Source organism: Alligator sinensis, unplaced genomic scaffold (assembly GCF_000455745.1).
Source record: "Alligator sinensis unplaced genomic scaffold, ASM45574v1 scaffold126_1, whole genome shotgun sequence".
Lineage (NCBI taxonomy): Eukaryota > Metazoa > Chordata > Crocodylia > Alligatoridae > Alligator > Alligator sinensis.
In genome coordinates, this window is record NW_005841842.1 from 4,208,174 (window position 1) to 4,232,689 (window position 24,516).

The window sequence follows — 24,516 nt, forward strand, 5'->3', positions numbered from 1 at the left end:
ATGGGGAATTGGCTCTGAGGTCAGACCCAGAGAGTGGTAATAGATGGAAGTAAATCGTTGTGGTGCATCGTGACCAGTGGGGTCCCCCACGGCTCCGTCCTTGGGCCTATACTCTTTAACATCTTTATTAATGATGTAGACATCGGGGTCAGAAGCGGACTGGCTAGGTTCGCCAATGACACCAAACTTTGGGGTAAAGCGTCCACAACTGAGGATAGGCTGGTGATTCAGGCCGACTTCAGCAGGCTCAGAAAATGGGTGGATGATAACCTGATGACATCCAACACTGAAAAATGCAAGGTACTCCACCTTGGGGGAAAAAAAAAAATTGCAGCACGCTTATAGGCTCAGTAGTGCTACACTTGCTAGCATCATGGCCGAAAGGGACCTGGGGGTCATGATTGACCACAAGATGAATATGAGCCACCAATGCGATGTCACAGCTGGTAAAGCGAGCAAAACTCTGGTTTGCATCCATAGACGCGTCTCAAGCAAATTCCAGGATGTCATCCTCCCGCTGTACTTGGCCTCGGTGAGGCCACAGCTGGAGTACTGCATCCAATTCTGGGCTCCCCAATTTACAAAGGATGTGGAGAAGCTTGAGAGAGTCCAGAGGAGAGCCACGCACATGATCAGAAGGCAGGAAAACAGGCCCTGTGATGAGAGGTTGAGAGCCATGGGACTCTTCAGCCTGGAAAACCGCAGGCTCGGTGGGACGTGGTCGCTGCCAATAAGTATATAAGGAGTGTACATCAGGATCTGGGGGAATGCCTGTTCATCAGAGCGCCCCAAGGGATGACAAGATTGAATGGTCACAAACTCCTCCAAGATCATTTCAGGCTGGACATAAGGAAAAACTTCTTTACTGTCTGAGCCCCCAAGGCCTGGAATAGACTCCCTCCAGAGGTGGTGCAAGCACCTACTTTGGACTCTTAAGAAACATTTGGACATTTATGTTGCTGGGATCCTTTGACCCTAGCTGGCTTCCTGCCTTTGGGGCAGGGGGCTGGACTCAATGATCTTCCGAGATCCCTTCCAGCCCTAACGTCTATGAAATCTATTAAATCTATGATTCTCATTAGAAAGATTAAGTTGGTTGTAACATTTCCTACAAAATGAAATTCATACCAAGACTAGCAGCATTTTTTCAAGACTCAGTTGTGCTCACAAGTTAAGAAAAAGAGCTTGAAGGATTTGGATAAGATTGCAGTCAGGCAACGCCTGGTATAACCATGCTATCTAATTGGTACAAAGACACTTAAGAAAGCAAATTAAGCAGTTCCAATACCCTTACATGCTAGCCAATTTATTGTTTGCATTGTGAACAAATATTTTAGATAACTAATTCCCCCCAAAATATGTATTAAATAGGTAAGTGTTAATGAGTTTCTGGGAGAAAAGCAAAGAAAACAAAAACAGTTGTCTTACCAGATATAGCTTCTTTGGGCACAGATTTAGGTATAAGATTAAGCTCCATCAGAGGAGTAAAGACTCCTTCAATATTTCCAAACATAGAAGAAAGACCCAGGCTGAACAACATTACAAAAAACAGGATAGCCCAGACCTGTGACCCAGGCATCAGAATAATTGCTTCAGTGAAAACAATAAAGGCCAAGCCAGTTCCAGATGCACTCTGTGGAATTGACAAATAGATAATAGGGCATCTTAGCACTTAGATTTATTTTACAAACATATTGCAATATCATATACATGCACATATGGTACATTCAAATTCTGAACCATGAGGTCAAAATTTGGGATTGGATTTTTTTTAAAGATACATTCTAGTTCAAGCACAGCTATGGAACTGAAAGCAGGAACTGATTAGGGGAAGTCCTATGCCAGGTAATGTGCAGGAGGTTGGCCTAGATTATTACAGTCATCTCATCTGGACATAAAATCTATGAATTGAGGAGATGAGTACCTAAATTCAGCTCCCTAAATAAATCCCTTGCTTTGCAGATGCTTTACATAATGAGTAGCTCTTTTGAACCTTATGTGGAATACAGCTTTCATGTCACTCATCTCTCTTGCAACCCTTCACTGGCTCCCCCTTCTCTAGTGCAGTGGTTTTCAACTCGTGGTCTGCAGTTCTTCAGAGGTCCACAGACTATGCCTAAGGGGTCTGTGAAAGATGACTATGATCAATGAAAAGTATGTGAATACCAGAGATCCTGGTTTTCCTCTAAAAAAATCCCAAATTCTTTGATTAAAACCCCCAAATCCGTGATTAAAATGAAAGGGTAGGTAACAGATGAACACAATGTTTTACTGCTATATTTACAGTTTTAAAGCACTTTGGAAGCCTACCAGTGCCTCAATCACTATAATAAAATAAATTCTAAATGTAGGTACCCTTTGCTTTATGCAGTACATGCGTTCCTGAAAAACTGCGCATAACTCAAATTCTCATAAAGGAAACCCACTTTACAAGAGAACAAATAGGGATATGTTCCAAGACCTCGACTGCATCAGCAGCAGGTAACTCTGCTGGGCCAAGGAGGCGCTGGGCACGGTGGGGGTGGGGGTGGGGCTAGGCCGGGCTGCACTCAGGGAAGGCAGCAGCGGGTCGGGGAGGGGAACTATGGGGAGACTGCAACCACCCCAAAATTTTTCATAGTTCCCCCGGCAACTCCCCTCCCAGTACCACCGCCGCCTGCCCCCAGTGCAACGCCACCTAGCCCCCCTGCCAGGAAGAGCCTGGCCCCAGGGTCTGGGTTGAGTGGGGCCTCAATCTGGCCCCCCACTGGTGGTGAGGGAGGGTGTGGGGTTGGGGCAGAGGCAGATGCTGCACAGCTGGGGAGGGGCATGGGATAGGGGGTGCAGCTCCTGCTGTAACAGGCTGCTGCTGTGGGCAGGGTCTGGGGGCAGCACTGGGCTCTTCCTGGCAGGTTGGGGGTTGGGCTGCACTGCACTTGGGGCAGGGGGCATGCTGGAAGGGGGACTGGGAGGGCTACAGTGAATTTTGGGGTGGCTGCAGCCCCCCTAATCCCCTCTACCAGTGCTGCCGCCTGTTTCTCAGCCTTTTGAAGGCTCAGATCAATTGTGGCTTGGCCACTTTCACCATGGCACCCCGCATGAGGACCTTCCTGGAGCAATTCCTGAAGGATGCCTTCCGCAACATGTACACATAGAAACCTCTGTGGCATCGTGGTGGTCACCCATGCCTTCTGCCTTCTGACCTGCCTGGACCAGAGACATCAGCATCCCCGGATCTTACAGCTGCACCTCTAGAAATGTAATATATCTCATCCAGTGCACCAAATGCCCTGTTGGAAAATATGTAGGAGACCAAACAACATCTGCGCACCAGAATGAACGCACACCGGAAATCTATCAAAGACAGCAATACCCAATTACCTGTGGGGGCACATTTCTCACAAGAAAACCACTCTCTCTCCAATCTCTCAGTCCTGATTCTCAAAGGAAACTTACAAAACACTTCCCAGGGATGAGCCTATGAACTCCACTTCATCAACCTCCTGGACACTAAAAATCATGGACTAAACATAGACATTGGATTTATGACACATTATAACCTGCCTGACATCTGACTCCCCGGGTACTTCACTATTCATCCCCCTTCTCTCCCCTGCACCCAGCCTGTCTCTCATCCATTGACTCCTCAGTCTACATCTTCACTGACTACCTGTCTTGTATGCACACCAGCCCAGCCGCTGGCTTCTTTACTTCTCAGTCCATCGAGGAAGAGCACACACCAACTGCTGAAACTTCCTTAGCCTGATGAAGGGTTTTTGAACCCGAAAAAGCTTGCTTTATAATTGTTTTCCAACTATTTAAGTTGGTCTAATAAAAGATATCAGATTCACCCAAAGAACCTTGTCTGCAAGACTTAAATATAGTGTGGATGTGAAGACCTAGAGAGATAGATACCTGGAGTCAAAGAAGAGACCCAAGTGATGTATCTAAGTGGCAGTGGGATGGTGTTCACCATGAAAGAGACAGAGGGTTGCATGAGGGCTTTTGGGGGTGGGAGGATGGATTTGAAAGCCCTGTTTTGAGCTTATAGAGATGGTTAGACAACCATGAAGGCATGCCAGAAAAACAGGCTGCAATTTTAGATTGGACAGGTCTGAAGTAGAAAAGTAGATCTGTGGGCTATACACATGGTGATGGGAGCTGAATTTGTTTTGTTAAATGAGGTTACTCAAACAGGACGTGCAAAGAGAGAAGAGGAGTTCTAGGATCAATGCCGATGGGCAGGCAGGTCCAGGAAGAGCAGGAGGATGTACTGGTTCTGAGCTCTAGTCTGAGATAGAGACCTTGGCAAGAACAGTTTTGACTGAGTGCGAGGGACTGAAGCCAGATAGAAGAGAATCTGTAGTGGACCTGGCAGAAAGGGACTCCAGGAACCAAGTGGAAGCAGTGCATCAAATGACCTTAGTGGTGAAAGTAATAACAGAGAGGGGGCAAAACTGAATAGACAGATGGGGTTAAGGGATGTTGTGATTTGAGACAGGACAGAGGAGAGTAGGATCGTGCTGTGAGGGGGGAGAGCCACAACAGAGAAAGAGGACAAGAGGAGGAATAAGGAAAGAATTGAATGTTAGTACAAGGCCAATCGGGAGATGGGATGGGAAAGGATTTTTGTCAATTCCCTCTCAAGTCATTTCATAGCAGTACTGGTGCTGGAAATTTAGAAACAAACCAAAATGTGATTGGTTTGGTAAGCATCCAGAGTATTCTTAATATATGATTTCCAAGTGCAGTAAAACATTATGCTTTCTAAATCTTTCTTTCAAAAGTAACTCAAGTCCTTAACATTTCTGTCTCAGGGCCATTCTGTAGGAAGCAAGTAGGGTACCTGATCAAGAAATTCTTGAAGGTTGCACGTTTTCAATTTGAGACTAGCAATTTTGTCTGGATATTCTAAGTTCAGGGATTCAAACCAGGTTGTATAGTTGTCTCTCAGGATGCTTTGCTCCGGAAGATCAAATGCATTGATGATACTAATAATGTTCCTGTTGGAGAAGTCAACTCATTTAAGCATTTTGTATTGAGTTTACAGGAATTGTTTTTGATATATTTAGTTTATAGCTACATTACACTGAGATTACAGACTCGTTTGTCACAGATCATTATCAACTGCAGACTGATTTGGCAACATTCAGAACTATAGATATTTATGGTGCAGCATACATTCTTTCGAATATTCATAAGGAATTGTATTCCATTTTATGTAATATAGGTTATAAAAGAAATGCAAATTGTTAAGTGAGAATATTGATATAAAAATTGCTAGCAGAAAAATATTGGGCTTAACTATATAATACTGTCTGCTGACTCCTTCATGCAGATGCCACATGCACAGCTAGTCTAGGTAAAACACATGCTCATATAGTTGCTATCTCATTTTTTCTCCCTCACTCTCACCTGCTGTGTCTTGTCACTAACCTGCACAGTAAGCCCTTTTGGGCAGAAAAAGTAACTACTTGTTTGCCCATCACTTAGTACAGTTTAGCACTGAACTCTGAAAGGAGCTTCCAGGTGTAACTAATTTAAAAAAATGATGACGATGATGATGAATTATTTTAGTGTTTGTTTATTTGTTTTGCGTTTAATAATTATGATCAGTACTGTTTTATTGTCTTTATGCCATAAACATTTTTATATTCAGCTTCCTCTCTATGTGTATATATATGTGTGTGTGTGTGTGCGCACACGTGCATGCATATACACATACAAATATTATGTTTCTACTGAAGAGGAACAGCTCATATATATCTATATCTATATCATTTGTTCCCCTTCAGTAGAAATTTTAATCTTTGTATTTTATGTTTCTGCAATACCCATATTATCAATCTAAACATATAGGCAGCAGCACAGCATCTGAAAAACAAAGTGTCTTACCTGTCCAGGCAGTCCCAGTAACTAGTAGTTGCTTTAAACCCCAAAACAGAAAAAATTGGTATGGAAGCATACAGTGATGTTATGCTGTTTACAACAGCTACTGTCACAGCATCCTTTTCACAGTCATTTCTAGAAAGAGAATAAAATGAACTATATTTACAAAGCAAGGCAGCGGTTATTCCACTCATATATGTTAGCAATACAGTTTGTTTTTAATCATTATCCTACAGTTTAATCCATAAATCTCACAGGTGTAACAAGGCAGCCAGGCACCCAGGGGAACAGGATGCATGGAGCAAGTGGTGGTTTTCAGATACCAGAGGCATGATTGTTTGGCTATAGTGGAATATTAGAACTGGGCCAAGCGCAGATGGTGAAGTTAAGAAAAGTGGCCAGGATGTAACAGCTGAGAATGGGAGACTGACCTGGGTTGTATACTGATATGCTTCAGCTTTGAAAAAAGAGTCTTGGGACATAAAAGTTTGGAGGAAGACATAGGGGGCCTGCATGCTGATAGGGGACAATATATCCTCCTACAGTTTGGCCTCTTTAGTCTATGAGAGATGAGCACCTCATAAGGCTGGAGTGGCTGACAAGTTTCATAAGTGAGATTTGGGGTGGCTGCAAGAGGGAAGGGAAGCTATGAACATCCACATTCTGCAGAAGGCTATGGGTGCCCTGTTTTGTGATGGGAATAGCTTCAAAAAGGGTGAGAAGCAGTAAATAAATAGGTTACTCTTGTTATAAGGCTGAAGGGCTGCTTGTTACAGAGTGGTGTTAGCAGTAGAATCTAGGAAACCCTGTTACATACACCCACATGAACGAGAAGAAACGGGCTGCATTCTTTCCAGTAACAGTCACCAATGTCTACATTCCTACCCCCACAAGACAGCATGATGTGTAGAAAAAATGTAGTAACTGACTTCCATTTGGGATCAAAAGCTGGCTCCACTTGAAACTATAGAAAAACTTTTCCAGAATTCATGACCAAGATTTGTTCCTCACAAATTGAGCTTTATGCTCTGCTTAAGTTGCATATATATTTCTGTTTTAGTAAGGGGCTTTCTTTTTTTGTAAGATTTTCTCAAAAATTTACTTTTTCCTGGAGTGTGGTATGCTTGCTCTCATACAGTACATTTTTGTGAAAGTTTCCCCTACATTGCTGGGGATCTTTTAAGCTACAAGAAGAATGAAAGAAAAAACAGCATTTCTTCCTAAATCATTTGTTACAACTTTATCTGAATGGTGGCTGAGCCTTAACAGAGGTCATGATACATTTGTAAACTAGCTTCCAGGTCATGAATTGCCTTTCATGCTCTTGGTACAGCTCAGTGTTGAGTTAACCACGTCATATTTTCAGTGCACTGTTATATAACACATTAAATAATTAGGAGCATAGAAAAGTCCTCTAGTCTAGCCAGCCCTCTGCTCAAGGCAGAACTATCTCAGTCAAGTGTCTGTGTCCAACCTGCTCTTGACAGTTTCTAAGGATGGAGATTCCACAACTTCTCTAGGAAGCCTGTTCCAATGCATGACCGCCCTCAGAGTCAGAAAGTTCCTCCTAATCTCCAGCGTAAATTTCTTCTGTTGTGGCTTGAAGCTGTTGCTCCTAGTCCTGTCTTTTGTGGCCACAGAGAAAAGCCCATCTCCATTCTCTCTATAATCACCCTTTTAGTATTTGAAGGCAGTTATCAAATCCCCCTACAGTCTTCATCAAATTCGAAGAAGCAAAGACGGCTGAGGAAAAGGCCAAGTGTCTTTGAGAAACCATATTCAGGATATTCTTGCAAATGCTCAAGATTTAGATGAGGGGCATATTATCTTTCGAGGTTTAAAATAGGTCATTTTAATTTCCATCATCGAATCCAGTGGCACTCAACCTTCTGGCCCTGCAGGTTGGATGTGTGACTTGGAGTTGATCCGTGGGCCAGATCTAGCATGGGGATTACATCAGGATTGGTCTACAGGCATGGACCCACCTGCTGGCCCAGCACCCTGTGCCAGATCTGGCTGCAACACAGCTCTATTTGCTGGCCTGGCCCTGTGCATTGGGCCATGTTATCTGGCCTTCAGGGCTTCCCATGGGTCCAAAAATTTGACAGCAAGGGAACAGGGCAGCATGGCTTCCCCACTGCCAAATTTCCAGACCTGTAAGGAGCCCCACAGGACAGCTGGCTTGGCTCTGTGGACCAGAGGTTGAGTACCTAATCCACTTGAAATACAGATTTACAGTCTGGACATGTTTGCAAGTATCTTAACCAAATACTAGTTTTGACAGCTTAAAAATCTATATAGTTCCCATGTTTCTGGGCTTTCCTGGTTGCCATCTCTCCTTTCTGCTACATGTGTCAGGGTGTTTTTAAAAAGCCTTCCTCAGAGGCATTGAGTGTTGGCTGCAGTCAAGGCTGGGGATTTTTCCTGGGGTGTGCCAGTGCTCCTGTTGGGACTTAAAGCCAGAGGTTCTTGGCTAAAGGGTCTTGCCCCTCCATGCAGGGTCAGACTAATCACCATATTTGGGTTCAGGAGGGAATTTTACCCCATGGACAAATTGGTATGGGGTGGGGTTGCCTTCGTCTGTTCCAGGGGCCATGGCCTTCTATCTGGGATCTCTTGAGTGTATATTAACAACCTTTTACAGAAGCAAGTCATTGGCTGCCATGGTTCTTCTGCTTTAGTTGTGGCTGGTTAGGATGTTATGTCTTATGTTGTGTCAGGGTTGACAGTAGTTTTACTAAGAGGTTAGATTATGGATTTGTATAGGGTGGTTTGGATAGAGATGATCTGGCCTCAGTCAGGGGGGTGGATTAGATGACCTCTGGAAGTCCCTTCCAGCCCTATTTCTCTGATCTCTATGAACTATAATCTCTATGATTTCTGTAAAAGACTACAACAACCAGGGAAGATAACCTATCAGAGGTATAGGTGTACTTACTTTGGTGGGTTGTAGCTTGAGAATGCTATGAGTCCTCCAAAAGCCAGAGAGAGAGAGAAGAAAATCTGGGTGGCTGCATCAAGCCACACCCGGGGATTTTTTAGAATGTTAAGCTGAAACAGTTGAAACACACATACATATTAGACTTGACTTCTAATTTGCTATGGTCTTTTACCCCTTATTCTCCCAGGTCATTCTATGATTCATGAATGGGATCCTACTTCAGTGAACTGAAAAGTGCACGCTGCTGCCACAGTATTTTCACAGAAATTGTGTTTAGCTAACTAGGCCAAACTCACTCATGGATTCTGGAATCTGTTGGTTTTTAAAATCTCATTCAAAAAAGTAATTGTAACATACAATTGCATACCTGCTATTTCAGATAGTTTACAGGGACATAATATTACATTTTGCTTAATAATTTTGAATTGATTTATTTATATGCATATTACTAGATCTAAGTGTAGCAACCTTTAAAAAATGGACCCACCTGAACAGAATGGGAAGGGCTGCCTGGCAGAGAGACAGAGTTTCTCCCAGAGGGGACACTGTAGGCTCTGAGGGCAAGTGAAGCTGTTTTGGAAACAGCCCTGTTGGAAGTGGAAGGGGTGATATAACCCCAGGAAAATTTTGAAAGAGAGCCGTTAGCAAAAGCCCAGGAAGGGCCCTGAGCTGGGATTGGCTGAGAGGCTTGGATAAAACGGGAGCAGTTTTTCCTGCGGGGGGAACCAGAGAGAGAGAGGGGGCTGAGGGACCGGCTGGAGACCAGATTCAGAGTCTCAGCACAGTGGTCCCTTGGAGAGCCCCTGAGAGAGGCCTGCAGGAGCAGCAGTGGAGAAGCTGCAGCGGCAGGAGCAGGCAGGGACTGCTTGTGTGGAGAATCCAAGCCTGGAAAGCCCAGACTGCAGCCGGTGTGGCTGGGTGAGCACAGCAGAGCCGGGGGCGGGGGACGGACACCAGCGCTAGGGAGCGTTCACAGACCATGTGCAGGGACACAGACAGTCCCGCTCCCTGATATACTCTGCCAGGGGCAGCGCACACAGGATCCCTAGTACACCATGTGCAAGTGAGACTGTGTAAATAAGTTCTTGAGGGTTTATTAATTGGTATATCCATGTGCTTATTTAATGATTATTTATGTTGTAAATAATTAAATCTTGTAAATAGTTTGAGAATTGTCTGCGAGGGTGCTTGATTGTAAGGGGAGGCTCTCCGCTCAGGGGCACTGCAGCAGCTTCCCAAGGGGGCTGGGCAGGGCTACTGGCTACCGGGTACCCCAGGATCCCATTATTCAGGTGAGGGCGCATGTAGTGTTGCGCCCAGGCTTACATAAGGAGAGCAGCTATTATAGTATTGTGTTCTTAATGGCACCAGCTGTGTATGCTAACATTTTATATAAGCTTCTTTACATTTTTGGAACAAAGTGTGTTTTCCAGTCTCCTAAATCCATGTTTCAGGGTAATGCAAATTAAAAACTGTGACCCTGTCCCAACCCCTGCAACTCCCCTCTTCCTCTACCCAAGACCCCATGTAAGAAGAACACATGAGTGGAAATATCCTAATTGCAGGGGATAGAGAAAAATGAACAACAAGTTTGGAAAAAAAGGACAACATAAAATTAAAGGAAAAAGGGAAAGGTTGACAGTAATAAATCTAAATTAAAAGTTAAAAAGTGCAGACAATTGATACAGGATGCTAAAGGTACAAAAAAACCTATGATTAATGTAAGGGGGGACTAGTAGGAAGGCATCTTTAAAAAAAGTAATCTGAAACAAAAAGGAATCCTAACAAACATTAGCATAAGTGTACTATTAGTTGAAGACAGTATAATTGTCAATTGTGCAGACAAGGAAGGAATATTAAATAATTATTTCTGTTCTGCATTTGGAAAAAAAAGTGGATGATATAGTCCTATTGCACAATAACGATGAATCACTTTCTACAGAAGTTCAACATTTTAAAATAAGCAAGACCATGTAACATAGGATTATGTGACCATATATGCTATACAACCTTAATAACAGCAGCTCAGGGAGCAATGTCTCCACTCACTTTAAAACCAAGTGTGGCAGCACAGTAGGGGGCGCTACTATGCAGGGCCACCCACCTCACTGTGCCAGGCCCCAAACCTCACTTTGGGAGTCTCTCTCAGGGAGCCTACAGCTGGCTGTACCCCTGCAAGCCTGGGGTAACGCTGCCACCACTGGTCTCTGTTAGGGCTCTGTTCACCCTGGGGCACATGGAACCTGTGAACCTTGGGGGAGTGCTTTGCCCACAGTAATATTTCTGGGTGCTTCTTTCAGCCCGAAGCATCCCAAGACAGCATCAGGTAGAACTGAGGGAAAATAGAAAGACAAACTTTACTGGCCAAGCATGGAGTGGAAGGTCTCTCTCTCTCTCAGTGCCCAGCACTGCAGGTTGTAACCTGACACCTTTATTGATTGGGGTTGAGAGCAGGGGTAGAACAGGGAAGTCAGAATACACTGAGCAAACAAAAGCAATGTGAGTCTTTATAGAGATTGGATACGGTGACCCTTTTAGGATGCAACTGGCCTACACATAATTCCTAACTTCTGGCAGGTTTCCAGGTTTCTACTTACAGAAATCACCAGGCAGCTGCCTGAGGTGCTTGCTTGTAGTGTTCAAAATGCTTGATGTAAGGAAGAGAGGGCTTCCCCCTTCCCGTAGGAATTTTATCTGGCCAGTTCACCTGATTGACCAGCCTGAACCAAGAAGAAAGCAAGGAGAAAGAGGGGTCACTTGGGCTGACCCAAGTGAGGGTTGGAGTCAGGGGGCAGGATTTCTTCACACCAAGTATGTGGAGTTTTACAGAATTATGCATGAGAGATGGTTGACAGCAGGAGGTGTTTGGTCAGCTTTGGTTTGGAGGGGATAGGTAGAATTTAGAAAGGAAAACGGATGAATAGCATTCTCACTAGGATGTGTTAAGATTGTGGTCCTTTCACTGGTGTTAGAAGGTTGAACTAGTGGTAAGGATTAGTTCTGGGTGGGATAGTAGGTGGTATATACCGCTGCTTGCCTTAAGTATTCCTTGGCCACATCAACAATTAATGTGGAGCAATAAACTCCACCACATCTTGCATCAGAGCTTATTGCTCCTGGACATGCTATTTGAACATGTACCTGGGACCGCAGCACATTGAGCCAGGTCAGAGCAGCCCTGTCTGCCAGGGGGCCCTGGGGAGGGTTAGCCTGCCAGGCCAGTGCTGCTCTGGCTTGGCTCAATGCACTGTGGAGGGACTGGCTGGAGCAGGAGGGTGCTCCAGTGCAGGACTAGCAGGCAGGCAGCCCTGACACGGAAGCACCCTTATGGCCCAGCCAGCTGTATCGGCATCTACACATGCAGTGCTGTGGAGTAAAAAACTCTGCAGCAGGATAGTACTTGTATTTACGGAGTTAATTAGTTAATTAATTTCCTGCGATCTAATAGATTCACACATGTAGATGCTGAGATGTTTGCTCTGGAGCTAATTAGGCAACTTTGTAGTACACATCTTGTGTAGATGTGCCCTTCTCTTGCTTGTTAGCTTGTGTTGCATATGAAACAATACAGAAATTACACACCCTGCATTCATACAGTAGGTTGGATTACATAACCCTTGAGGTCCCTTCTAACCCAGTGATTCTGTATCATGCACAGAATGAACAATGGGGTCTGCTTTTTTCAATGTATTAGTTAAGCATCCACAAAGCTACTGAGTATGTCCGGTAGACACAAATTGGCTGGATTGTTATGTCCAGGAGTGGATCCAAAGAGGATGCACTAGTGCGACCACACTCCACTTTTAGACTGGACCACCCCAGAGGACCCTCTGGGAAACTTTTTAAAGTTCCCAAGGCAGATGAGAATCCCTCTTCCCTTCCCCCCAGAGGCATGTCCCCTCCACTCCCCTGCCTGCCACTGCTGCTTTCCCTGTTGTCCCAGGCCAGGGAAACTTCAGAGCTTCTCCTTGCCCACTCCAGCCAGGCTGAATGGGGGCTGTGCTCAGCTGGGATAACAACAGCAGTGGTGGCTATGGGCAGGAATTCCCCCTCCCTGAGCTGGGTCTTCCTGCTCCCTACAGCTGCTCCCAGTGGATCTGTCAGAGTGGGGGAACCCATCACACCCATCACTGCTGATACTGCAATCCCAATTCAGCCCAGCCCCTACATAGCCTGGCTGGAACAGGTAGAAGTGGCTTGGAAGCTGCCCCAGTCCTGGGACAGGGGGAAAAGTGACAGCTGCAGACAGGGGAGGGTGGAAGGAGATGGGAGGCGATGTGGTGCAGAGGGAAAGGAGGGATTCTTACCTGCTTTGGGGACTTCTAAAAAAAGTCCCCTGAGGCTCTGGCATGGTTTGCTTGTACCAGTGGGGGAAGGAAAAAGAGTCTGGCAGTTGGGGTGTAGCCACCCCAGCAGTGCAGGGAGCTGCTCCCATACCCCCTTTGCCAAATTCTGGATCTGCTTCTGCGTAAATCTTTCCTTATGTAAATACCTTAGTGAACTTATGTCCTAAAGTTATAGCTTGGCAAAAAATCGTGACTAGCAGATACTAACTGCTGAAAGAGGAGGATGGCCATCTTGTTTTATCCTGGCACTTGCCTAAGAAGTGGGAGATTTAAGGCAGAAACAGGCATTGCCTGATATTACAGATTTTTATGGTGCTACAAGTGGCAAGCAAATAGATGTCCCTACCCTTTTTTGCACCACATCTGTAGCTGCAATAAAAGGTAGTGTTAGATAGACTGCTTAGGATATATCTGCAGTACAAGGTAGACCCACACCCTGGCTTATGCCAACAGGAGCTCAGGTCAGGCAAACGTAGATCCAGGTATCTATGTTGCATTACTGCACTTATGCTAAAACTCTAGCTTCCCATTTACACACTTGTACTCCCGGCATAAGTGTCTGGTGCTAAGATATTTGGGGGCAGGGAATCCCAGGCATCCACAAGGACATGAGGTAGAGGCCTTCTAGCAACTGGCTTGTGGTGACAAGGAAAAGGCAAAGGCATTTGTGTCAAAAAACACATGTGGACATAAATGGCAAATGCGGTATAGACGAGTGTGATCTGTTTTGCCCTGCACAATGTCTGGGAGGCTAGAAGGAAGCATTTGAAACTGATGGTTTCCTTTACCAGCTCACACAACCAGACAATACATTCACCAACACTGGTACAGATTCAAAGGGAGCAGGGGAAATTAAGGGTGTTATATGTGTTTATGATCCTGGCTACATTGGGTCATGCTAAGGAGTAATTCATTTCAAATGCACATGTTGCTTTCTTGATTGTGTGTTGCTGTGGGACTTGCTGTACTAATTTTTTACCTCGTGTGTAAGTTATTTCAGCATGAAATAGTGTAGAGTGCATGGGAGGCAGTGGCAGCTCTAATTTTCAGAGACCATATTGCATCTGATTCACTTTATGGCCAACATTTACAGAAGGCTTAAATCTCTTCGTTTGTGAGTTTGAACTCCTGGGATACCATATCATTTAGTTTTGTATACTGATTTGTGTTTTCTGATTCTTCAGTAACAGCCACATGTGCAGCAAAAGCTTTTCATTTCCTTGCAAGTAAGTGGACAACACTGAATGCTCTGTACAAAAACAGAATTTATTAAACCAGTAAAAATACCAAGGGGAACCCAAAGAACAGTGCAATTGTACCAGGCACCTGCTGAGAGATATAAAGTTAGAAAATGAGGTGCATGGTGTTAATGTAAATTGCCAAAGAAAAAAAATACCCTACAAGCAGCCTCAATGGCAGTCATTTCTGCTGCCTGCATTTCCCCATTTATTTTCCTGCTTCCTTTTTTTTCCCCATCTAGAGCCCATTCCAGGGCTGTTGGTATAGATGCTTTTCAGCCATCCCCGCTGCTGGAATTGTCCATTGTCCAAGAATCTCCAGACATTTCCAATTCTTGAAGAGTCAGCAGGATTTAGGGCTATGCTAGAGAGGCTAGAGGAGCAGTTACTGCTGCCAGTTGAGGGACTGACACTTACGTGAGAAACAGTGGAAACTGGGATCTGCTCAGAAACACCATCAACCACCATTTGATGATTTCATGATCCCTTTCATTGTTTTCTTAGTCCAAGAATCTTTCCAACAGCCTCTCATTCTGCTTCTCCTGTACTGCTGCAGCTCCTTATATTTCATGCTCCTCCTTTACATCTCAGTGGGCATGTCTACACATACATTAATGCACTGTTGCCACTGCGCGTTGTGTAGTACTTCTAATATGAGGTACTACATAAATGCGCAGTAGTTGGCATTAATGCGTTGTAACAAAGACACATGGTCTTTTGTGACAATGCAAAGTAGACTAATTCTACTGTGCATTAGCGCATTAGCACGGTTTTTGCTGCAATGCACTAATGCGCAGTAGAATTAGTCTACTGGGCATTAAGCATCTTGTGTAGACGCACCCTGTGACAATATAATCTATGGCCTCTTTCATTTTCATTTCAGTTGCACTGCCTCAAGACTCAGGCTCCTGGGCAGACTGGCTAGACCTTTGCATCTAGAAATAGCTACAAAGAGTATATCTTTTCCCACCTCCTTCAGGGGTTAAAAAAAAAAAAAGAATTCATTGTAGTAGGCTGCTATTCCTTATTTGTGAGTCTTTTGAACAGCCAGCGATAACACAGCAACAGTTGTAGACTTCAGGCTAAGTTCACTGTGCAGTGGTTGTTTCAAGTTTCAAAAGTAGCTGGCCGTGACGTAGGGTGCCTGTCTTGTGATTCATAGCATCGGGCCCTAAATTTCTTTCAGACTGGGTCCCCCAAAGACAACTTTTAGAAGTTTCTGATAGAAAAGAGAGGTAAAATTTCAGGCCAGTAGCTGGGGTTACCAAAATATGTGAAGGAGAAGAATTCAAAGAGCCTAGTAACAGCACAACATGACAGTGAAAGGAGAAGTCTACAGTACTCAGTTACACAGATGTGTCTGAAAAGTCTACCCCATCAACTAACTTGACAGACTATAATTCCTTGACTGACAATCTGCAAACATCCTAGCCCAACAAGGACACTCCACTAGGGAAATAGACTGCATCTTTTTATAAGCCTTCGACACGCTCCACAGAAACCTACTTCAATACAAAAAGAACCCCGCCCCCCCAGCCTTGCCCATTCCACACTGGAAACTATAAGAGGAATTGTTAAACAATTATGAACTATACTCAAAGAAGATCATACCTCCCAACACCCACTTCTCCCTGACTTTCAAATATCCCCCAAACCTTGCCAAACACACCATCAGAAGCAACCTCTCTTCTGACTAAACACCAAAAAGAACACGATCTTACCAGGACAGCAAGTGCAAAACCTGCCAACACATCTCCACTGCCACCACAATTGACAGATACCACGACAAAAGCATCAGAATCCATGGATCCTATGTATGCCTGTCACAATGTGTGATATACCTCATCCAATTCAACAAATGCCCTAGCCTAGCAGAAACTCTGTAGATGAAATTAAACGACGTCTGTGCTCCAGAATGGACTCCCACAGAAAATATGATAAAGGACAGCGGGAGAACACACGTCATAAAACAGCAACGCCATCTCTGATCTTGCAGGGCTTATCCTCAAGAGAAATCTACACAAAACCATCAGAAAATTGGCCAGGGAAATGGAAATCACAATTTTATGGGACCCTAAAACCACGGGGTTAACAGAGACATTGGTTTTTGTGGCTCATCTTAACTTATCTTTCACTTCTCCCTCTGTTACCTTCTTTTTGCTGTTAATTTCACTTAGTTTGAGCTGCGACCACTTCTTTCACAGATCTGACAAAGGGCTCTTGAAGTCTGACTGCTTGCCTCCCATCTCTACCAAGATACAGGCTGGTCCAATAAAAGATATTACCTTACCTCACAAATTTCACATTACTGGACCATCCTGGCTACACTACTGTAATTCCAGTTGCAGTACAAATTTGGAAGCATCACCTCCAAGGAGTAGGGTGAAAAAAGTCAGGAAGAACATCGATAAAATGCTGATTTAACCTGTGGGTGGTAGATAGCCATGGGTTGGGCATCTCTTCCTTAACTGTCAAAGCACCATAAGCATCCTGCAAAAGGACAGAGGGATAAAAACTGACTGGTGAGATTTTAACCAGTGAAAACATCCTCAGTTGTTGTGAGCAGGAACGTTATAACAGGATTTTTGCTAAAAGTTGCCATCCACAGTGAGATATCTTCCAGTGAAGGAGTGAGGAGGAACACAGTACAGCAGAAAATAGCAGTAAGAACTGTTGTTTTTTACCCCAAATGGATACAATGAGTGTATCTGGCTCAAGGCAGATATGGGGAAAAGCTCCTCCACAGCTGGCTCAGCTCCTGAGATGGTATATCTAGTCCATGTTTGTGTCATGCTGCAGTAATGCTAATAAGCCCTACTTTTCAGCAAAGATAGATAGGCCAGGAACGGCACAGTGCTAGCACCAGTACAGCTGTATTGCTTCCAATTCCAGAGTTAGCATGTACAGAACTACAATTCTCAGACAGAGCTAATACTTCAGTTTTCTTGCTCTTATAAAACTGTAATCCAGGGCCATAGGTTTGCAGTAAAGGGATGAACAATGGGCCATCCTTGAAATCCATTTACCAACAACCCATGCTTTTTTTAAATTATAGAACTAACTCTGTGGTGTTTGTGATCCTGTCCTTATAATTAGAGTAGTAACCCTCTGAAATGCATAATGTTGGTTTGTGTGGGCTAGGAGGGGGTGCTGGGATAGGAGGAGAGAGGACACAAGTTGTGGAAAATCCTTATATGGCCTCCATACTTCAGTGATGCTATAAACCCCCAGGGAATATGAAATCTTTCCTAAAAACGACTGCACCGGCCATACAACAGGAAACCTTTATAACCTCCTGCGCAGTAATGCCCACCCTGGCAAGCAGCACTCACCGAGCTGAGGCATTGGCTTTACTGTTTCTGCTTCAGTGAGGAAGTCCATTATTTCAGCACTGGAAAGGTACTTGGAGAATTCTCCCAGGATGTCCACTGAAACTGTTTGCTTAGGATGATGCTCCTGATGAATCATGGGTGGATCCAAATTAACTGTAGTCAGAGCTTAAAATCCCCACTCAAGTCATACCATAGATCGGGGCACTGAAGATAATGGGTCTGTCCAGAGTGGAAGGCTTGATGCTCAGACACTGACAGGTTCCTTGTTGAGCTCTGTGGAGCAAGAGCATTGAGCAGGGCACACTAGTGAAGCTCCTGTTAGCCTCCCTAGACTGGCCATATTGCTTCTTGAATCACTCCTGGCGCTGGAGCTCAGTCCGATGGATGCCTACCAGGGCTGGCTGCCTCAAGATGGCATTGTGGTGGTTTATGTATCCCTTGTACTCTGGTTACAATGACCCTCCATATATTCACAGAAGTTTTTGTGTGTCCCTTTGGCCAGCCAACTGCATGCTGGGAGGAAATCCTTTGCTTGTCAGAGCAGGATGTAGCTATGTGCTGTCAGCCTGGAGCAGTCCACATGGGAAAGGAAAGATTAAGGACCAAACATAATGATATAAAATTTGCATATGGCTTCTGAGGAGCAGAGGGCAAGAGGGCAGTGTGCAGATGGGTCAGGAGATACAGATTCCAGGCATGCCTATGGAGGACTGAGTGTACTTGAACTCTGTTGCTGAAGGCTATGCTACTGCACAGTAATTGACTCTAACCATGAATAAATTTGCTACCTACAAATGCAAGTAGCAAATTTACTCATGATTAGTAACTGTGAAGTAGCACATGTGTAGACCCCTGGCTGGGAATAGATGTGCTCCCAGTCAACCAGGCAGCAGGAGATTGCTCCCTGCCCTCAGGAGCTTCCTGCTACTGGGGCTCAGGGACAATGCCCCCTGCCCCAGCAGCAGGGAGCTTCCAGCACCCAATCTGCAACCACAGGGCCAGGGCTGGGAGATCCTTCTCTGCCAGCACCAGCTCCACAACCACAGGGTTCAGACAGGGAAATAAGAATCTCCCCACCCCCACTCTCCAATCGGGGAGTGGGGCTGGGAGCTCCCTGCTGGTGAGGAGCTCCATGATCATAGAGCTAGGCAGGGAACAGGCTCTCCGGCCCCTGAGGGGTTGGGAACTTTTTCGGTCAGGAGTAGATCCCAGCCCCATGCCCCAATTAGGCAATCGAGGGATGGGGCTTGGGAAGAACTGCAGGGGTGGCCCAGGTCCCAACCCCCTGTCTCATCTGCCAGTGGGCAGCTAGCAGTGAGTCCCCGGCTGGGCAGGGAATCCCCGCCCAGCTGGGAGCTTGCTGCTAGCTGCCCTACCAGTGGATCAGGGCAGGGGCCTGGGGCCTGCCCCCACCCCAATAGCTCTTTCCAAGTCCCCTGCCCCTGACTGAGAAGCTGGGACCAGGAGCTCTCTGGTCCTGGGCAGGGGGACATCGTCCCCACCCTGGCAGTAGGCAGCCCACTGGGGGCATGGAACAATGCCCCAGCCCCTGCCAGGAGACAGCTGTCTCCTAGCCCAGTGCTCCCTGCCAGCCCCTGCAGGGGCCCAGTAAAGGACCAGTGGGGGTGGGAGCAGATTGCTGCCATAAGCAGCAAATCTGCTCCCGAGACCCTGTCTGGGAGCATTTACTCGTGAGTAGTTTACTCATGAATAAACTGCTCTCAGATCAAATGCACATGTAGACACATCCAGAGAGTGGGGCAGAGGAGCAAGCAGCAGCTTAGTGTAGGTAGTTACCCAGAACCAAAACAGGTCTTGCAAGGTCAGGATGTACTTGCCTCAAGACATTAGTATGTGACCATTAAATATAAAGGATAGAGGGCTATGGGAACATGTTATAGCTCAAATATACAATTAGCTGGTAATACAGACATACTGTGACACCCAAGAGTATGGGAAATTTCTGGCTGTGGAAATTTCTGGTCTACTAATGTAAATTTTTTGTAAAACTTGGAAAACTAGAGAAATCCCAGGAGTTTAGAAGAGAGCTAATGCTGTGCCAATATTAAAAAAAAAAAACCAAACCAAACCAAACAAAAAACCCCCCCAAACAAGTGGGATTATCTGGATAAATAAAGGCTGAACAGTTTGGTGTCCATCCCAGGCTAAATTTTGGGAAAGGCTATATGAGTTTCAAATTAAATTGAAGGATAAGAATATAACTAATCCCACTCCATTTTATGAAAAATTGGTCTTGTCAAACAAGGATTGCTTGATAAATTGTGCCAAATAAAACTCAATGTCTATTAATACAGTCAAATGCAAACTCCTACATGTAAAGTTAAAGAATGAAGGCCACACCTAAAGAATGAAGAACTGGATCCTGGAAAAAAAATTTACTGACTCTGAAAAGGATTTAGGAGTAATAAGGAACACATGATTACTTTATTATATTCTGTACAGATGTTTATATGATGCTCGTTACCATAGTACCTAAGCACCTTCCAAGCTAGCATCTGTTACATGTTTGTTCTCTTATCCTCTGAACTGAAAACAAGATCCCAGCATAATGCAGTAGTAAAAAAAAAAGCAACATAATCCATAAAAATATAAATGGGAGTAACGAGTAGGAGGAGAAAGGTGATTTTTGTCTCTGTATTTAGCATTAGCTATACTGATACTAGAATACTATTCACAGTTCTGGGGCCAGATCCTATTCTACCTATTAGGGACCTAAGTGTGGATGTTATTCTATTCTGCTGAAAAGATTAACAGAAAAGGTGGAGAGGTCATCTTCCTACTTGCTACCTTTCATCACAGCCTTAGGGTTAAGATGATGGTATGCTATAAAAGTAGTTGTTGAATTATGATATTATTTCCAGGTGTCCATATTTTAAATCAGATTGAAAAATAGCCTGATTCAAGGGTTTGATCAAAAGCCTAAAGGTGGGAGATTGAAGCAGAAAAAAATGTTTAGTTTATTAAAAGAAATTCAATAACAGAGGATTCTTCACTCTAGCTGAGAAGGCCTTACAAGAACAAATAGCTGACAAATAAAGCCAGAACCAATTCAAATGGGAAATTAGATAGACCATTGATACAAACTACCATGGGATGTGGAAGTTTCTCCATCTTTCAGGTTCATCAAACTGATACTGGGTGTTTTCAGGAAGATCTGCTTTAGTCAAACACAGGCTATTGACCTTGGTACACTAGGTAAGATGCTGCAGCCTGTTACCAGAAGCAACATAGGTTTTTTAGTCTTTTTCTTGCCTTAACATCTATGAATGTTTGAAGACTGCTTTTTTGTGGTAAGGTCAGAACTCAGGGCAGCAGGCAGGCTGACCAGTCCCAGCTGGCCTTGACTACCTGACTAGACCTAGCTGCCAGCGGCCTAACTACTTCCAGTTGGTTTCAGTTACCTGCATGGCCACGAATGCCTATTCATAAATCAGCAGCTCTTTCAGAGCCTAGAAGGGTATTTAACATGACAGAGACTTTGGTGCTGATCTCCTGGCTTGTGACCCTTTAGTGTCAAGCCCTGATTGCTCATGCCCTGGTTATCTGCTGGCAGGTAATATAATTTATGCCAATCAGCATGAATTTATGAATATTACAGGGGTTTAGGTTGTAGCCGTGTTGGCCTAAGGATATAGGCAGACAAGGTTCCTTGGGTGAATTTGATATCTTTTATTAGACCAACCCAAATGGTTGGAGAATAGTTATTAAGCAAGCTTTCGGGTTCAAAAACCCTTCGTCAGGCTAAGGAAGCTGCAGCAGTTGGTGTGTGCTCTTCCTGGATGGAATATGAATATTAGGCATTTCCAAGTTAACATAATTTTCTGTTTAATAAGTTTATGAATCATGATTATGTGGAACTTGAGAGGCCAGGATCAGAGAAAAGAAGGGCTGGAAGGGACCTCAGGAGGTCATCTAGTGCAAACTCTTGCTCAAGGCAGGATTATCCCTATCTAAACTCTCCTATTCAAGTGTTTGTCTAACTCAGTGGTCCCAACCTTCTTAGACTCAAGGCACCCCTCAAAAGACTCAATGCATCCTTCAGAAAATGTCAAGTCTTAAGTTTCCACTTGATTTGTGACAACAGAAAAATAGAGCAATTCAAAGAACTCAGAAAGACCACAATAGGTCAGAATGTTTTTAACACTATAAATTCCTATCTGAAATCTTTGCGTTTATCTTGTGAATCAGGCTTGCACACCTAACAGTGCTAACATTGCATGGCACCTCAAGGCACCATTGAAAAGATCTCAGTGCACCCAGGGTGCTATGGCACCCTGGTAGAGAATCATTGATCTAACTTGTTTTTAAAACTGCATACACAGTCTTCTTGCACAGATACCAAGCATAATGCCTAAAAACAAGGAATAGTGCATCCAATTTTGGTATCTATACTTTGGACAGGATATTGCAAAATTGGAGACTGTTTAGAGAGGAATTCCAAGAACAAACTTCCAAGAAGAATGGAAAATGTTCCTGACAGTGAGAGGTTTAAGGAGCTCCATCTATTTTGCTGATCAGAGAAAGAATTAAGAGGGAACCTGATTGCAGTCTGTGAGCAAATTTAAATGGATAATGAGGCATAAATTTAACAGTGTTTATAAGTAACTCTTGGAACCACTTACCCATGGGGTTGATGAATGCTTGGTCACTTTATGACTGTAATGAGAATTAGATGTGTTTCTACAAAATACTCTTTAGCTCAACCATGAGTTATTGGTCTTAAGGCAAACCATTTGGGTGAAATTCTATGGCCTCTCATACAGGAGATCAGACCAGAAAAGCATTCTAGTACCTTTGGACTGAAAAACCTATGAAAATGTGTAATGAGGATATTAATTCTATCTTGGGTTATGATATTGCAGTAATTCAATCTTTCATTTGGGTATTGAGAAACGAATGGGACTCTTTCAATACAATGCTAGTTTTGTTATGTTTAGCAATTGGCTTTATGGTTCATGTGATGGACAGCTTTAGGGGAAGTTATAATCCAAACAGAGTACTGTGCTTAGTTCAGCACACAGAAAGGGTATTGGGGAAATACAATTCCCAAAAGAACCCTGAGAACTATATACTAAAATTCAAGACATTGAGGCTTGATGAGAAGCAGACCCAGGAAACTTAAAGAGCAGCCTTGCCACAAAAGAGAGAAAAGTTAGAGCACTGTATTGTGTGGAACAGGGCTGAGGCAAGGTCTAGAGTAGAACTCTACCTTCAGAATACTAGGGGAGGAGCCGGGTGAAGGGTCTGGGAGAAGGAGGCCTGAAGAGACAGGAGCCTTGCTTGAGTTTTGAATAAGTAAGAAATGGAAAAGTCTCAGGAGAGGACAAATGATGACTGGCCAACAAGAGGTGGTAAAGATTTTTACAGCTATGATGGCAGGGAAGAATATGGCCTGGGTCAGGAAAGGCCTGCAGTTACTGAGGGGCACTATACCATGGTTTCCAGAAAGGATAAAATGAAGACCCACCCTTCATTCTTCTACCTAAATATGGTGATGGTGGGAGGAAGCTGAAGGAGAAGTGTTGGTTTCTGTGGAGAACAGGTTGGCCGGGGTAGGGAAAAGGACTATGTTTTGTTTCACATGTTCTTTCTGTTACTCACAAAGGGAAGAAACTTACGGTCTGATAGAAGCCTACATTATATCAAAATCACCCAACTGTCCCAACTAGGAGGAATGAGGTACCAAGCTAGGGAAATTAGGCCCTGGCTACTTGCTGCAGTGCTGGATCTTTCACAATATCTAGCCTACACCTGCGATATGTGCAGAACTCCCATTTGCGTCAATGGGAAAATCATGAGGGACTGAAAACTGGACTAGACTCCTAATTGTATAGATTGTATTTTAAGATAATAGAGAAATTTAATTCATATAATTATCACGGGGTGTGTCTACACATGGGCATTTAATGCACATTAGCCCAATTTAAGGAGCATTAAGAGTGTGCGTTTACACGTGCATCCCTAATGCACCTTAAAAATGGTGATTTTAGGCTAATCATGCCTAAATTTGATACCTGTATAAAGCAAGTATCAAATTTAGGCACAATTAGTTAAAGTACATTAACACATGTAGACACGTTAATGCTCATTGTGGGGACTTCAGTGTTGGGTCTGCCCAGTCTCTAGGGGGTTGGCCAGAGCCTAGCCCCAGGGCTTCTGGCTGGCCACCTCTTCTACTCCAGGGCTGGGCTGCTCTCTAGCAGCCCCTAGCTGCATGCTATAAGAGCCTCCAGCCATTTTGTGCCTTGGGGCACACTGCACAGGGAACCTGAAGGAGCCAGTGCTATCTGCATGAGGCCGTAAGGCCCTGTGTGCCCTGCTGGACAGGACCCAGGCAGCCTCTGCCTGTCCTGCCCCTAGCCAAAGCTACTCCTTGGCCACAGATGAGTGTTGCAGAGAGCTACAGCCTGCTGCATCCTTTGCCCAGCCCTGAGGTTCCTCCCAGGGCTGCTGGCACTGCTCTATGGCAGCAGAACCAGCACCTGTTCCTTGTTCCCTGCTCCTGCTCAACCCCAGCTCTGTCTCTTTGAAGGTGTGTGGGCCACCTCCCGATCTCGTCCATGTCACCATGTGCGAGCCAGGAGCGATATGCGGACCCGTTTTTGCGCACGCGGGCTGTGGCCAGCAGCCCGGGCACGCGGGGTCGAAGAAGACCGGTGGCGAGCTAGAATTAGTTACGGACGCGTAATGGTTGATTAAAAGATTGTTTACTTACACCAAAGATGGTCGTGGTGTAGGCTGGACAGTTTTCCAGGCTCAGCTCCACTTAA

At 44.6% G+C, this 24,516-nt stretch overlaps 1 protein-coding gene across 3 annotated transcripts in view; it reads right to left on the minus strand.

Annotated features, from left to right (window-relative positions):
- SLC6A18 (solute carrier family 6 member 18) overlaps window positions 1-24,516 on the minus strand; it is a 56,455-nt gene that overhangs the window by 9,156 nt on the left and 22,783 nt on the right. For all 3 annotated transcript variants that reach the window (XM_025205482.1, XM_006015695.2, XM_025205477.1), the window contains 4 exons: window positions 8,807-8,919; window positions 5,875-6,003; window positions 4,826-4,982; window positions 1,429-1,633 (listed from right to left, as the gene is read on the minus strand). In XM_025205482.1, coding sequence (XP_025061267.1) covers window positions 1,429-1,633; window positions 4,826-4,982; window positions 5,875-6,003; window positions 8,807-8,919 — 604 coding nt within the window. The remainder of the gene's footprint in view (window positions 1-1,428; window positions 1,634-4,825; window positions 4,983-5,874; window positions 6,004-8,806; window positions 8,920-24,516) is intronic.